This window comes from Grammomys surdaster, unplaced genomic scaffold, assembly GCF_004785775.1.
Source record: "Grammomys surdaster isolate TR1022 unplaced genomic scaffold, NIH_TR_1.0 125889, whole genome shotgun sequence".
Lineage (NCBI taxonomy): Eukaryota > Metazoa > Chordata > Mammalia > Rodentia > Muridae > Grammomys > Grammomys surdaster.
This window is the reverse complement of record NW_021620714.1, coordinates 297,118-311,560: the sequence shown is the minus strand read 5'-3', so window position 1 is coordinate 311,560 and position 14,443 is coordinate 297,118. Positions and strand designations below refer to the sequence as shown.

At 33.9% G+C, this 14,443-nt stretch overlaps 2 protein-coding genes across 3 annotated transcripts in view; one reads left to right on the top strand and one right to left on the bottom strand.

Annotated features, from left to right (window-relative positions):
• Positions 1-14,443, bottom strand: part of Eaf2 (ELL associated factor 2) — an 89,242-nt gene that overhangs the window by 54,067 nt on the left and 20,732 nt on the right. The window lies entirely within an intron of this gene.
• Positions 1-14,443, top strand: part of Iqcb1 (IQ motif containing B1) — a 45,374-nt gene that overhangs the window by 15,880 nt on the left and 15,051 nt on the right. For both annotated transcript variants that reach the window (XM_028752308.1, XM_028752309.1), the window contains exons 8-12: positions 1,928-2,106; positions 4,456-4,565; positions 6,518-6,627; positions 11,301-11,443; positions 13,613-13,761. In XM_028752308.1, the coding sequence (XP_028608141.1) occupies positions 1,928-2,106; positions 4,456-4,565; positions 6,518-6,627; positions 11,301-11,443; positions 13,613-13,761 (691 nt within the window). The remainder of the gene's footprint in view (positions 1-1,927; positions 2,107-4,455; positions 4,566-6,517; positions 6,628-11,300; positions 11,444-13,612; positions 13,762-14,443) is intronic.

The window sequence follows — 14,443 nt, the reverse complement described above, 5'->3', positions numbered from 1 at the left end:
CTAGGGAAAACAAGATACCTAAAATTCACAGGCAGAATACTAGAAAAAGAGAGGTACATTAGAGATTTACAGAGGGGTTCTCTTCAAAATGTAGTAGAGTACCAATCAACTTATATATGTAAAAAAGTACCCATTTCTCTCAGATACAAGGAAACATTTTTTTAAAAAGGCATATCCAGTGCCTTTAACTCTTAATAAACTTAAGAGGATTTAAATAACAAAAAGTTGGCCTATAAATGGAATGAGGTTGGACAAAAGTGATAAGCAGATCTCTGAAAAGTACCCAAATAATGTAATAAATAATACACCTAAGTAACATAAGACAAAGAAGAAATTAAAAGAAAAATTGGAAATTATTTTTAAATAAACAGATGTGAAAATAACAAGAATTTCTGAGGTACATTTTAATTCAAACAATACTTAGGAGAAATTTTATTATATATATATATATATATATATATATATATATATATATATGGAAAGAAAATCTCAAATCTTAACATTAATTCTGCTGTAAGTGAACTAAGAAAAGAAGGGAAAACTGAACTCTAAGCCAAAGAAGGAGAATGATAAGCATGAAAACAATCAATATTAGTAAAGTTAATGAAAAAAATTGAAAAAATAAGAAACCATAAGCTGAATTTGAGAAGATAATTGTTTTTCTTACAATACTGGATGAAAAAAAGAAAAAAGAAGTAGAAAGGAAAGGAACATGATTGCTGCTAGGTATGATGGAGGAGAAGGTTTATTGTAGATATATGGGAGAGCATAGCTGGAGGCAGGGACATGTGGGAGAGAGCCCAGAGTGGATATGTCCCTGAGCCATATGAGGAGGGAGAAGGAGAGGAGAACTAGGTGCAGCAGCCAGGAGGCCTAAAGAGTAGACAGAAGGGCCATGTAGGATTATATAGGAAAGGGCAGCCCAGCCCTTAGGTTGGAGAAGTTTGGGGTAGGGGTGGGGTATGCCAGCCAAGAGGGCCCTGTAACTGGTATCTACTGAGGAATGCAGAGAGAACCTGGCAACCAGCATCTGCTTTGACATAGGCACCTCCACCATTTGTCCCAAACTTGAACCTAAAAAAAATTTGATTTTTTATTTTGTCCCTTTTCAAGACAGTGTATCTTTTTGTACCCCTAGCTGTCCTAGAACTCACTCTAGACCAGGTTGGCCTCGAACTCAGATATCCACCTGCCTCTGTCTCCCAAGAGCTGGAATAAAAGGCATGTACTACCACCACCACCACCACCACCTGCCTGGCTTGAGCAAGATCTTTTTTTTTTTTTTTCACCTTTCCTAGTTTCTCTCAGGTCCTTCCTACCTCTCCCTAGTACCTAGCAAGCTTTATGTTCTTTTTCTCTGTCTTTAAAGAAAAAAAAAATTAAAAAAACAAAACTCCACTAAAACACAGAAATGAACATAAAAACAAACAAACAAAAGGCCAGTAAAACAAAAGCCCAAACAAAACAGCAAAACAAAAAGTTTACAATAGTAATGCAAAATGATAGTTTAAAAATGCCAAAGGAAATAAAATGTTCTTTATAAATTAAGCACGTGTGTCATTTAGTTGTTGCATCTTACTGCAAGTCTTGTCACCTTGAAGGTTTTGAAGCATTTGTTTAATCTTACTTTTTTTTTTAATATTCAATTTTATAACAAGTTTCTCTGAGAAGAAAGAGGGGACCTTCATCTACTTTGTATTCTCTATTGGACTTAGGTGGTCCCCTGCCCACAGCAGGAAATCTGAAATGTTAGTTGTCTTAATATGTTACAGTCTAAATTCTTAGAACCAAGTTGTATACTTTAAAAGGTGTATCTTCATGGACTAGGCCATACACAGGCATTTAAGTTACTAAAACTTTTATTTTAAATTTGTTGTGATAACTATGTATGAATTGTTAATTATATATTTTTATTCTGTCCTATTAGTGGTAATTTACTCAAAATAGAAGGAAAAGCCCTGCATTCTATTTTAGATGAAATTCTTTTCAAGCTTTTATCAACTCCTAGTCCAGTCATAAGAAGTACTGCTACAAAGCTCCTGCTAGTACTGGCTGAATCCCATCAGGAAATTTTGATTTTACTGAGACTAAGTGCCTGCTATAAAGGTAGGACATACATATTTTCTTGTTATTCTCAGAGACAGAAATGTATTGACAGTTTATGAATGATAAAATCCTTATATTTTGAAAAGTTAATAGCTGAACTGTTCAGACAAACCTATTACAACATATGCCATTTCAGAACAGATATCACTATATAATCAACAGACAACATGCATATTTTGTTGATGGTGTTATAATAAATGTTTATTCTCTTTATGACAAAATATTTATATTGAATATACCAAATAGTGTAAGAAAATAATGACCAAAGATGTCTATGATCTTATCAGAATTTATTCTAGAGAAGAAAATAGAATTGTGCATTATCAGTTAATAATTAATCCCTTACTCTTTTACTGCCTTTACTTAAAGAATATTTATTATATATATGTATAACATACAATTATATAACATAATCTTATATATCACAAGTGTGATATATTCATATATTTTAATGTATTACATATATTTTTGTATATATCATATATATATATATACATATATATATATCATCCAAACTCAAACATGTTGATTAAAAAGTCATAAATCTTAAGAGTAAATGAACTCATTTTTAACTACCATTCTTGTGTGAGAGTGTTAATTTAATTGAACACTTACTGATTGTAAGACTATTCTCCATACTTACGTTTAATTTTTATAACATTCCTTTAGTATATTGGATATTCTTATTCATATAGACATGGAATAAGAGGCATAAAAAAGTTAGGTTATTTACTAAAGACTGTAATTTCCCAATTACCATCCAAAATTATATGTTAGCTTTATGTTGTTTCTTTGTTAACCAATGTATTTATATTCAGTATAGTAAAATACTGGTTTCTAGTTCATTAAATATGCTTAATATAAAATGCTTCATGAGACTTAAAATTTGTAGAGTCTGTTTAATTGCTAATCAATTAGAATAGCCTTTAATCTTGATGATTCAAAAGGTGTTTTAGTAACTTTCCTTGAGCCAGACGGTGGTGGCACACACCCTTAATCCTAGCACTTGGGAGGCAGAGGCAGGCGGATTTCTGAGTTCGAGGCCAGCCTGGTCTACCGAGTGAGTTCCAGGACAGCCAGGGCTACACAGAGAAACCCTGTCTCGAAAAAAACAAAACAAAACAAAAAAGTAACTTTCCTTATATGTGTCATTAATATAGATAATTGAATTATTTTATATATTACAAGAAAAGAGATAGAATAAGCACCAGTATTAGACCTCTAGTTGTTACTATGCCAGACATACATTTTTCAGTACTGCAGTTAGATTTCTATAGAAATGTGAATGTCCATTCCACATGTGGTAGCATACATCTTTAATCCCAGCACTTGAGAGGCAGAGGCAGAGGCAGAGGCAGAGGCAGAGGCAGACAGATCTCTGTGAGCCTAAGGCCAGCCTGGTCTACAGAGTGGTGTACTAGGACAGCCAGAGCTACATAGTAAACTCTGTCTTAAACCCCAACCCTAATAAAAAAGCGAAAATAACAAAAAAGTAAAATTGACCTTGATATTCCTCTCCATTTCTTTGAATGATAAAATTGCAGCAGCAGAACTTACTCAAATTTACTAAGATATTTTGCAGTTGTAAGTGTTGCTGAGCACTTGGATCTCAAAGATCCATATGATGGCAGCCCCAGATATACACTAAAGGCATTTTTATTTGCTTAATTATTTTTATTATATCACATGCTTTAGAATCAAAGGTTAGTTACCTCTTACGATACTGTGTTATTTGGGAATTAAAATGTAGTGTCCTAATGTCATAGTACTTCTGGCTTACCTCCAAATTATAGATGTTAGTGTAAGAAGAATTGATTAATAAAACTTATTAATAGCAACTAATAATAACTTGCTTAAGTGCTTCCACAAGATAGGCATACATAGATGATGTGTTTATAATTTACCTTCTTAAGAATGTTTCAATTTAGAGGCAGGCGGATTTCTGAGTTCGAGGCCAGCCTGGTCTACAGAGTGAGTTCCAGGACAGCCAGGGCTACACAGAGAAACCCTGTCCCGAAAAAAAAAAAAAAAACCCTAAAGAAAAATAAAAGAATGTTTCAAGTTAAGGTGTTTATGTTGAAAAGAAAACAAATTATTTTTTCTCTGACTTACTGCAATTATTTAAACATTCTTACATCCAGATGTCACAAGTGAAGGACATAAAAATGATCAGAACAGAGGAAGATTGGAAAGACCTCAATATAGCAATCGTTGTGAAAAAGTAAAACCATATACTTAATCATCTTGTTATATTTATTCATTTTCAAACCAGACTTTAACTTCATTAATACGTAGATAAAAAAATTCTTACTTTATTGATAATTGTTTTGTTTTGTTATTATATTTCAGGACTTAGAAGTCTGCTAAATAAACAGGAAACTCTTACAGAATTTAGTCGAGAACTTAGACAGCTCGTTGATCTTTTAACCCCTAAGATCCATCAGGAAGTAGAAGAACAGGTATTATAAAAATAATTTGTGTGATATTTGATAACTGTATTGAACTTTGGTTCTCCTTAAATATGCCTCACTTTCCTTCTCTTAACACTTGAAGCAAAATGTTATTCCTGCCCAATAAATTTCAATTTCAACACAATTTCAGTCTTCCTTTTATATCTATTTATAGATTTGAGCAGATTAATTTTTTTCAAGATGTCTCATGAAATCCTCTATTTACTCTTTTATCAGTAAGCCATTTAAACTTCATTTTCATTAAAAATATCTGTCATTTTGCAAACTATATATGTCCACCTGTGGTGAGCCTTCTTATTCATTGATACAAAATAATACATTTCCTCTTTTCATAAACTGTATTAATAAAATTATATTTGAGATGTCAGAGGTTTTATTTTATCATACATTCTCAACATATACTCAAAATGGAGGCTCCAGCTACCTTATTTCTGTAAAGACACACTTTTGTGATTTTCAGGTGAGGCCTTAAAATAAATATGAAAAGTAGAGTCTAAAATAATAAAATATATTTTTAGAGTAAAAGGAAATGAGATTATTATGTACCTAAAATCCTAAACAAATGGTAATTGAAAGGAAGTGCAGTTTAGGCAAGAGAATGAAGGGAGAAATTTAGAAGGAGAAGAGTAAAGGAAAAGAATTTTACTTCCATAGACTATTTTCAACATTATACATGTGATGAACAAACTCAAAACAGCATCCTAAAAGCTTACAGAATTAAAACAGATTTGCACATACATAGTCGCATACATACATAGTCAACAGAACTTACTATATATGGCCACCTGTTATTCATTGATATAAAATAATACATTTCCTCTTTTCGTAAATCATATTAATAAAATTAATAGCCTAAGCCTAATCAAGTTGCTAATTCTAAATGGACTGGAGCAATGCCTCAACACTTAAAGAGTATGTACTACTCTTGCAAAGGTCTTGAATTCTGTTGTCAGCACCCATGTGGATGGCTCAGAAATGCCTGCATGTCCAGTTCTAGGGGGATTTGAAACCTCTGCCTTCTACACATGTGCATGCACACACATACACATAATTAAAAATAATAAAAATAGCCGGGCAGTGGTGGCGCACGCCTTTTATCCCAGCACTTGGGAGGCAGAGGCAGGCGGATTTCTGAGTTCGAGGCCAGCCTGGTCTACAGAGTGAGTCCCAGGACAGCCAGAGCTACACAGAGAAACCCTGTCTCGGAAAAAAAAAAAACAAAAATAAATAAATAAGTCAATAAATCTTTTAAAAGTACTAAACATAAGCAAGATAGCTCCCTGGCCATGGTGGCACACGTTTAATGCCGGTGCTTCAGAGGCTAGGGCAGAAGGATCATAATTTGGGGTCAGCATTGGCTACTTAACAAAATGTAGTTTCAAAAACTAAACCCAACAAGACAAAAGACCATAAGTCAAAATAGATTATGAAAGATTAAGGTAGAATTTTGAAGTCCTTGAAAAGGAAGGGAAAGGCTGGAGAGATGACTCAGTAGTTAAGAGCACTTCCAGAGGTCTTGAGTTCCTTTCCCAGCAACCACATGGTGGCTCACAACCATCTGTAATGAGATCAGATGCCGTCTTCTGGTGTGTCTGAAGATAGCAACAATGTACTCATATACATTAAATAAATAAATAAATAAATTTTAAAAATAAAATAAGTTTACTAAAATAAAAGTGAGATCAGATAAAGAATTTAAAGCTAACTAGACTACCTTGAATGTGTTCTAGATATTACCTAAGCTTAACATATTATATCTGGAAAGTGAGATATAGTAAGCATAGTTGGACATTTTGGACCTGATGAACTTCATGTTTCTGGCTACCCATCTGTCTCGAGATGATGATTAACACTTATCCTGGCCTGCTATTTTGAAAGATAAACTTCTCAAAAAGACTTTTCTAGAGTGTATCAAAATTATTTCTGGTATATAATTTCAGAAACTACATAAAGCAGCTTGCTTGATTCAAGCCTATTGGAAAGGTTTCCAGACCAGAAAGAGATTAAAGAAGCTTCCGTCTGCTGTGATTGCCTTGCAGAGGAGTTTCAGGTAGAAAACTCAAACCAAACTTTTGGTTGAAATGATGATCTAACTTTGCATGTAAATTTGTAATCCCATTCACCCACCCACCCCCCCAAAAAAAAAGAAAAAGAAAAAAAAGAAAAAAGAGAAAAAAGGAAAAAAGAAAAAAATAACAGTATAAGAGCATTACCAGAGCACAGTTGAATGCAAGTGGGGGAGGGGAGTATTTGTGTGTGTGGTTTTTTCTTTTCTTTTTACTTTCCTAATGTGTGTTGTTTTATTCTTGTCTTTATTCTGTTCCATAGTGTTACTGAGTACCAACGCTCAAGTAACCAGGTACCCTTTCAGAACAAAGGGCATAATATGACAAATGTGATGGAGTCCAATACTCAGTCCTGTCCACTTCCTGTCCAGGTTTGTGGGCCAATCCTGAAGAGGGAGCCAGGGAAATTTATAGTATTAAATCCTCAAAACCAACAGTACTCTTAAGTGCTCATATATATAATTATATTTGTGGATACATAAAGATTAAAGATGTTAACCAAGATTTCCTGAGTAAATATGGCATGGGTAAATGTGATCCTTTAGATATGACAAAACTATTGATCTCTACTTCAGTTATATTGAAAAATGAAATACTGAAGATGTGGGTCACTTTCTGATATGACTAACCTAGCCACATTCTTAAAGGTTACAGAACAAACCATAGCAAAAATAAATTTAAAAAGTAGTTAACATTAATTATAAAGTAGAGCTATTCAGAGGTGATTTTATTTTCATTCATCATTACTTAAAGCTAAATTTAACTCACTAAAATGAAACTGACATATTACAGAAGTAACCTTTAAAAACTGAAACCACACTTTTATTAACTGCAGCTGCATTTCTGTTACAAAAACATCTAAAAATAACTGCTCAAAATTGTCATACAATTAATCACTCTGGCTTTGCTATTTAGTGGCTATCCTATAAAAACTTTCTGCTAGACAAATTTAAAGACAAGTATTTTTACTTATGGTCATGAGTATTTTCAGCAAAGAAAGTATCAAGTTTTTAAACATTCATCAAGTAGATTGTGTGTGTGTACACATACATACACATACATAGATGCATACATATACACACATAGAAGGAGCTGGTGATATGTGTGTGTGTTTTATGTATGTGTATACTGTTTTACATATGTAATTATATGAAAGGATCCCAAAATTGTGCGTACATGCATGTGTGTGTGTGTCTGTGTGTGTGTGTGTTTTTGTATATGTACATATATGGAGAGAGAGAAAGTAACAGACGAGTTTGTATCTGGCTTCAGCAACTTATTGACAAGTTATCAAAATTCTTAGCCTCAAATTTCAAATCTAGAAAATAGAGATAATGGCTGTGTTTTGTGGCACTGGCCAGTGATCTCACCTACTCAGGAAACTAAGGCAGGAAGAACATATGTTTAAACCCAGCCTGGATTACAGAATGAGATGAAAGCTGCTACTGCTGGACAGTTTAGCAGGGACCCTGTCTCAAAGGATATAAAGAGGACTGGATATAGTTCAATGGTAGAACATTTTTCTAGCATGAACAAGACCTTAGGTTGATTTCCCAGCACTGTAAAAACTACATAAATGAATTACTAAAGTTCATATGCCTCACAAAGTTGAGATAATACATTTAGGATAATTTAAAAGGTTTTAATATATGACACTTTAAAAATAGGATGAAAAATACATATAATTTCTGCCCTTAACATATATAATTCTAGATTAGGGTTTACTTCAATGCTAGAATGCATAGCTAGCATGCAGTCTAATCACTACACTGAAAAAAACAAACAAACCCTCAGGACCTCAGGATTGTGAGTTCATTTATGTAGACATGTATTTCAGAATTTAATTAATTAATATTATCATTTAAAAAATTTTAAGTTAGCATACAGGGTAATGAGTTTCTTTATAGCATTTTCACACATATGTGCTGGTAAACTTTGTTTTCTCTCCCTCTATCACTACCCTCACCATACTCCTTGTCTCCACCTCTGGCTAGTTCTCTTCCCTACCTCAAATAGAATCCTTTTTTCTTTACCTCTCCTTAAGATATCATTTTCTCTTTTCACCGCCCTCTTTATAGTTTTATTAAACGTACACACAAAACTTAATATAGGTTCTGCATATTTATCTGAGTCTAGCTTTAATTATTTCCAGTTCTCTTCATTTTATGCAAATTTCATGAATTTGTTTTTTCTTTATGGCTGAATAAAACCATTCTAGATATGTACCATATTTTCTTTATCCTTCTGTCTGTTCACAGATATCTAAGTGCCACTGTTTCTTAGTCATTGTAAAGAATGCATCAATTAATGTGGATATATAAGTATCTCTATGGTGTGCTAACTTACTCATTTTGTTTGGAGGTTATTTTGTTTGAGGGTAGTGTTGTTTTATTTTATTGAGAGAGTATCTCATGTAACCCCCTCAGGGTTCAAACTCCTAATTTGTTTTTTGAAGTATTTATTTTTGTCGTTGCTGTTGGGAAAAAAAACATACTCTTGAGACATGCAAATATAGTATATTATCCTCTTCCATATCTTCCTGATTTTCCTCTATGGGTACCTAAAATATTTTGAATATATATACTGAATACTAATATTTGTGATGCTTTACATACTGACATACAGGAAGTATCAAAGACGAGGTTGCAGTAGTTGAAAAACAATTTGGTAAATAGCAGAAAATATAAAAATTATAATGAAATAAAATGTCTTTGAACACAGAAAACTTTATAGTTTATAGTTATAAAACTGTGTATTTAGTAAACAGTTGACAAATACCTATATCTGGGGATAAATTAGATAGCTAATTGGGATAAGGATGTCTGTCATCCAGCCTGATGACTTTTAGATCCCCAGGACCAGCATTGTAGAGCGAGAAAACTGACTCCTTCGGGGTGTCCTCTGATCACACATGCTCCATGGCTGACATATGAACACAAATAGAATGCACGGACACACAGAGACAATAAATGTAATTAAAAATTAAATTTAACAAAAGGAAAAATAGGGGTCTGAAGAGATATTTCAGCAGTCAAGAGCATTTGCTACTCTTGTATAGGACCTGAGCTCAATTTTCAGTACCCATATGGTGGCTCATACTACATCCCTAACTCCAGTGTCAGGCTCTGACACCCTAGTCTGTCCTCTATAGGCACTAGGCATGCATGTGTTGCACATGCAGGCATGCAGACAGATAAATGTAAAACACATTTATTTTTAATTTTTTATAAGTAATGAGTATTTTGCCTGCATATATGTCTGTACCACATGTATTCCTGGTGCTTGCGATGTCAAGAATAAGGTCAAGATTTTTGGACCTGAAGTTAAACAGTTGTGACCCACCATGTAGGTGCTAGCGATTTAACTTGGGACCTCTGGAAGAAGAGCTAGTGCTCTTAACTGTAGAGCCATCTCTCTTGCTCCATAAGTCTTAAACAAAATGAAAAAGAAAGAAAAAGAGAAAAACCAAAAAGTTAAAAGTTAGATATAATTATACCATGAAATATAAACCACTATTGAAATTTTAACGTTTTAAAATAATTTATATTTCTATATAAACTAATACAATTTTAGTACAATTTTATTTGTATATGTATAATATATAGATTACATATATAATATATGCTATATATATTATATAGATTACATATATACATTATATATTATATATATATATATTTTTGACAGGCTTTCTTTTTGTAGGCCTGGCTGTCCTTGGAACTTGGTAGACCAGGCTGGCCTTAAACTCAGAGAACCACCTGCCTCCTAAGCACTGGGATTAAAGGTGTGTGCCACTACCACTTGGCATATTCTTCTATATCTTCATTTTATTTTCACTTAATAGTACATGTCACTAAGTTTTAGCAAGTTTTCTATTTTAAAAATAAATAAAATTCCATCAGTTAAATGACTCAATATTTCTTTATTCAATCCACTATAATGAAATACTTTTCAGTTTGTTACCACTGTAATACTACTATGCTACACTATGCTACAACATCCTTGACCATGCCTTTATATATTTGATTATTTCAGTAGGAAAAGTATTAGAAGTAGAATTGGCTGATCTATATTTTTTAGCATTTTTATTGTATTTAAAATATTTCTTCAGATTTTTGATATATTTATTCAAATATCTCTATAGAGAAGTTTATATATAAGAACAATGTATTTCATTATACCCTTATCTTAGTTGGGGTTTTACTGCTGTGAACAGACACCATGCCCAAGGCAACTCTCATAAGAACAATATTTAATTGGGGCTGGCTTACAGGTTCAGTCCATAATCATCAAGGTAGGAACATGGCAGCATTCAGGCAGGCATTGTGCAGGAGGAACTGAGAGTTCCACATCTTCATTTGAAGGCTGCTAGCAGAATACTGGCTTTGAGGCAGCTAGGATGAGGGTCACACCCACAGCGACACACCTACTTCAACCAGGCCAGAGTACCACAACAGGGCCACACCTTCTAATAGTACCACTTCCTGGGCCAAGCATATACAAACCATTACAACTCTACCAATGCTAGGAGTTACCGTCCAGAACAATTTTGTCTTTACTTGTTTGATTACTCTTGAGATCAAGATTTTTCATATATTTCTTGCTGGGCATGTTTTATAAAATTGTATGTAAGGAACTTATTCTTTTTCTTTTACAGATCTAAACGAACAAAGATGTTGTTGGAGCTAAATAGGCAGAAGGAAGAAGAAGACCTCAGATTAAGATTGCAACTTCAAAGACAGAGAGCCATGAGGCTTTCCCGAGAGTCACGTTTGAGCATGCTTGAAATAATTCATCCAGGTGAGTAATAATATCAACTTTATAAATGTAAGACTATTAGAATATCTTAAACCAAGTTTTCTGCTTACCTGGTAATTTCTTTTCTTTTTCTTTTTGTTCTTTCTCTTTTTGAACCTTTTGCCTTCTCTCTCTCTTTTTTCTTCCCCTAGAGAAATCATATTACAGCTGTAGATTTTAAAAGTTACAGCTTTTCTGATTCATACCTATAACTTAATTTATTTTTTTTTTACTTTCAGATACATATGTTAAACATAAATGTTTATAATTAAGATAGTGGCCAATGACATTAAAAAAAAAAAACTTGAAAGGACTCCAGTCTGTCGTCTGAACTTCATCCATTCCCTAGTATAAAATCTGTGACAGCATCTTAACATTTGTGACAAATCAAGCTGAATTAATAAGAACATGCTGTGGTGGTGTATCTATGTGTACGTGCTTATGTATGTGCATGTATAGTGGGTATACATGTGTGTATATGGGTAGAAATCAACATAAGGTATCTTCCTCTAGCCCTCTCCACTATAGTTTTGGGACAGGTTCTCTCATAGATCCTTGTAACTCAGTGATTGCCTAGGCTAGCTGGCCATCAAACTGTCAGGACTGCTTGACTCTTCCTAGTCCCTCAGTACTGGGGTTACAGCCATGTGCCACCATGCCCAGATTTTTACATAGGTATTAGGAATCCAAGCTCTGGTTCTCATGCTTACATAGTAACCACTTTACCAGCTTAACCGTCTATGCCCTAGACTTTTTTGTTGTGTTTTGTTTTTTGACAGGAACTCATATAGCCTGGGCTGATGTCAGTACATAGCTAAAGATGATCTTGAGCCTTCACCCTCCTGCTTCTACCTCCCGGGTGCTTGGATTACAAGTGTAGGCCACCATTTCTGACTTTATGCATTGCTGAGGATTGAACCTAGCAAGTACTCTTAGCCACTGAGCAACGTGTCTATCCCCTCATAGGTTTTTCATCACTCATTTACTTCCCTTTTTATTACTCATTCCCAAGAACATTCACTTGTTCACTCCCTCCTTTTACTTTAAATATATCTTCCAGAATTTGTCTTTTCTCAGTTATTCTCACGTTGTCCTACTTGATGTGTCCCATCAATAACTATACTGTCAGCTGTCAGCAAAATGCTTAGCACTCTCATATCTAGCTTTTCATCCTACTTTCTCTCATAAGCAGCACCAAGCATTCCTAATTATCACTGCCCAATAGCACATTTATGTTATCATTGAAAAGTTCTGTCTATATCAACCAATACAGTAGCAGTAGCTAGAAGTAGCAATTGAGTGTTTAAAATGTGCTACTGTACTTGAGGACTTTGAATGTTTAATTTTACTTTATTTAAATCTACTTAGTGGCCACATGTAGTCAGTAGCTGCTGCTGTGACCATCTTTCCTACTGGATAGTTTTCTTTGCAATCCACAGATGTTTCCAAAACTGAAGTCTTATCTCATCCCCAAATTTCCTCCCCGTTGATTCCCCATTTCATGTAAATGGCATCGAAAATCTGTTCAGTTTCAGTCAGCATTCTTACATTTTCTTTGCCACTCTTCTATATCAAGTCAGCCATTAAATCCCATTGGTTTTTTAATACTCTCTCTAAGATACCTTCTTTGTATTAACCACTGGTGCTATGTTCTATAGCTTTGGTCTTTCATTTAACTACTGTGAACCCTGAGTTCTGTGAACCAACTCCAAAGTCAAAGGAAGCTTATTTGTGTGAACTATCAGAAGTTTGGAAACACAGAGTAGATCACAGAGCACATAAATACGTTCTGTTCACTTCCTCTGGTCATTCCAAGTGCTTTCCGACATGGACTCATGGTTTTTTATTTCTAATTTTTATTTATTTATGTATTTATGTATTTATTTATTTGTCAGACTGTTTTGGTATTGGCCTTTTATCCCTTTTCTCCTTACTCAGGGATCACAATATTATGAGTCCTTTTTGGGAAGAAACTGAATATTCTAGGAAAGCTTTACTTTCTACAATCTTAGAACTATTGTTAAATGAAAGAGATTGGCAAATTAGTGTGAACAGTATTGAAAAATACTTTTTAAGAAAACCTGTAAAATCATTATTACTACTGTTGTCCTAATTTCAGACCTTGAGAAAACGTAGTTGAGTATGTTATAATAATGTCTGTGATTTCTTTAGGTCAAGTGGAGAAGTACAATAGGGAAATGGAAGAGAAATCAGCATTGATTATCCAGAAACATTGGAGAGGGTACAGGGAAAGGAAGAATTTTCGCCAACAGAGGCCATCTCTCACAGAGTATAAAGCAGCCGTCACACTTCAAAGAGCAGTGAGTCTGCTATAGTATACACAGCTCTACATAAGGAGGCAAACAAGTGTTCAAAATTGACTTTGCTGTTTACCAAATATAAATCTGTGATCAAGCCCTTTTGCTTTTCTGAGCTTATTTCCTTTATAACGTAAGAACCTGGGACTGGAAGTATAGCTCATTAGTTGAGTACTTCCCTAGCATGTGCAAGGCTCAATCTCTAGCAACCTAAATTTAAACAAACAAAAAACAATAATAACAACACTTATTTGCCTCTGCTCAACCTGATTTAGACACTTAAGTCCAAGTACTGCTTTTAAATCTTGTATGCCATTTACTAGATTGCAACCTGGTTATTGTTGCTTATTTGTCTCTCCTATTTGGCCTGCAAGTTCCTCAAGGATGGGGAACTAAGCTTTTTATATTGGTGTCAGCTCTCAACAAGCTTGATATGAATGGATAGTCTGTCTTTTATATACTGCTATATATATACATCAGAATCAGATGACATATATGAGGAGTCTAAAGTCTGTAAATTTCAGTCCTATGCAAATATATATTTTATTTGATTCTTTTAAAATAATCAAGTTACAGAGAAAGTACTAGCTATAATTAGTATATATAATTAGGACTCTTGAATTGTAGAATGGTATTTATAATGGTAGTTTTCCCAGGGATTATGTATAGTAAGTCATATTATCTT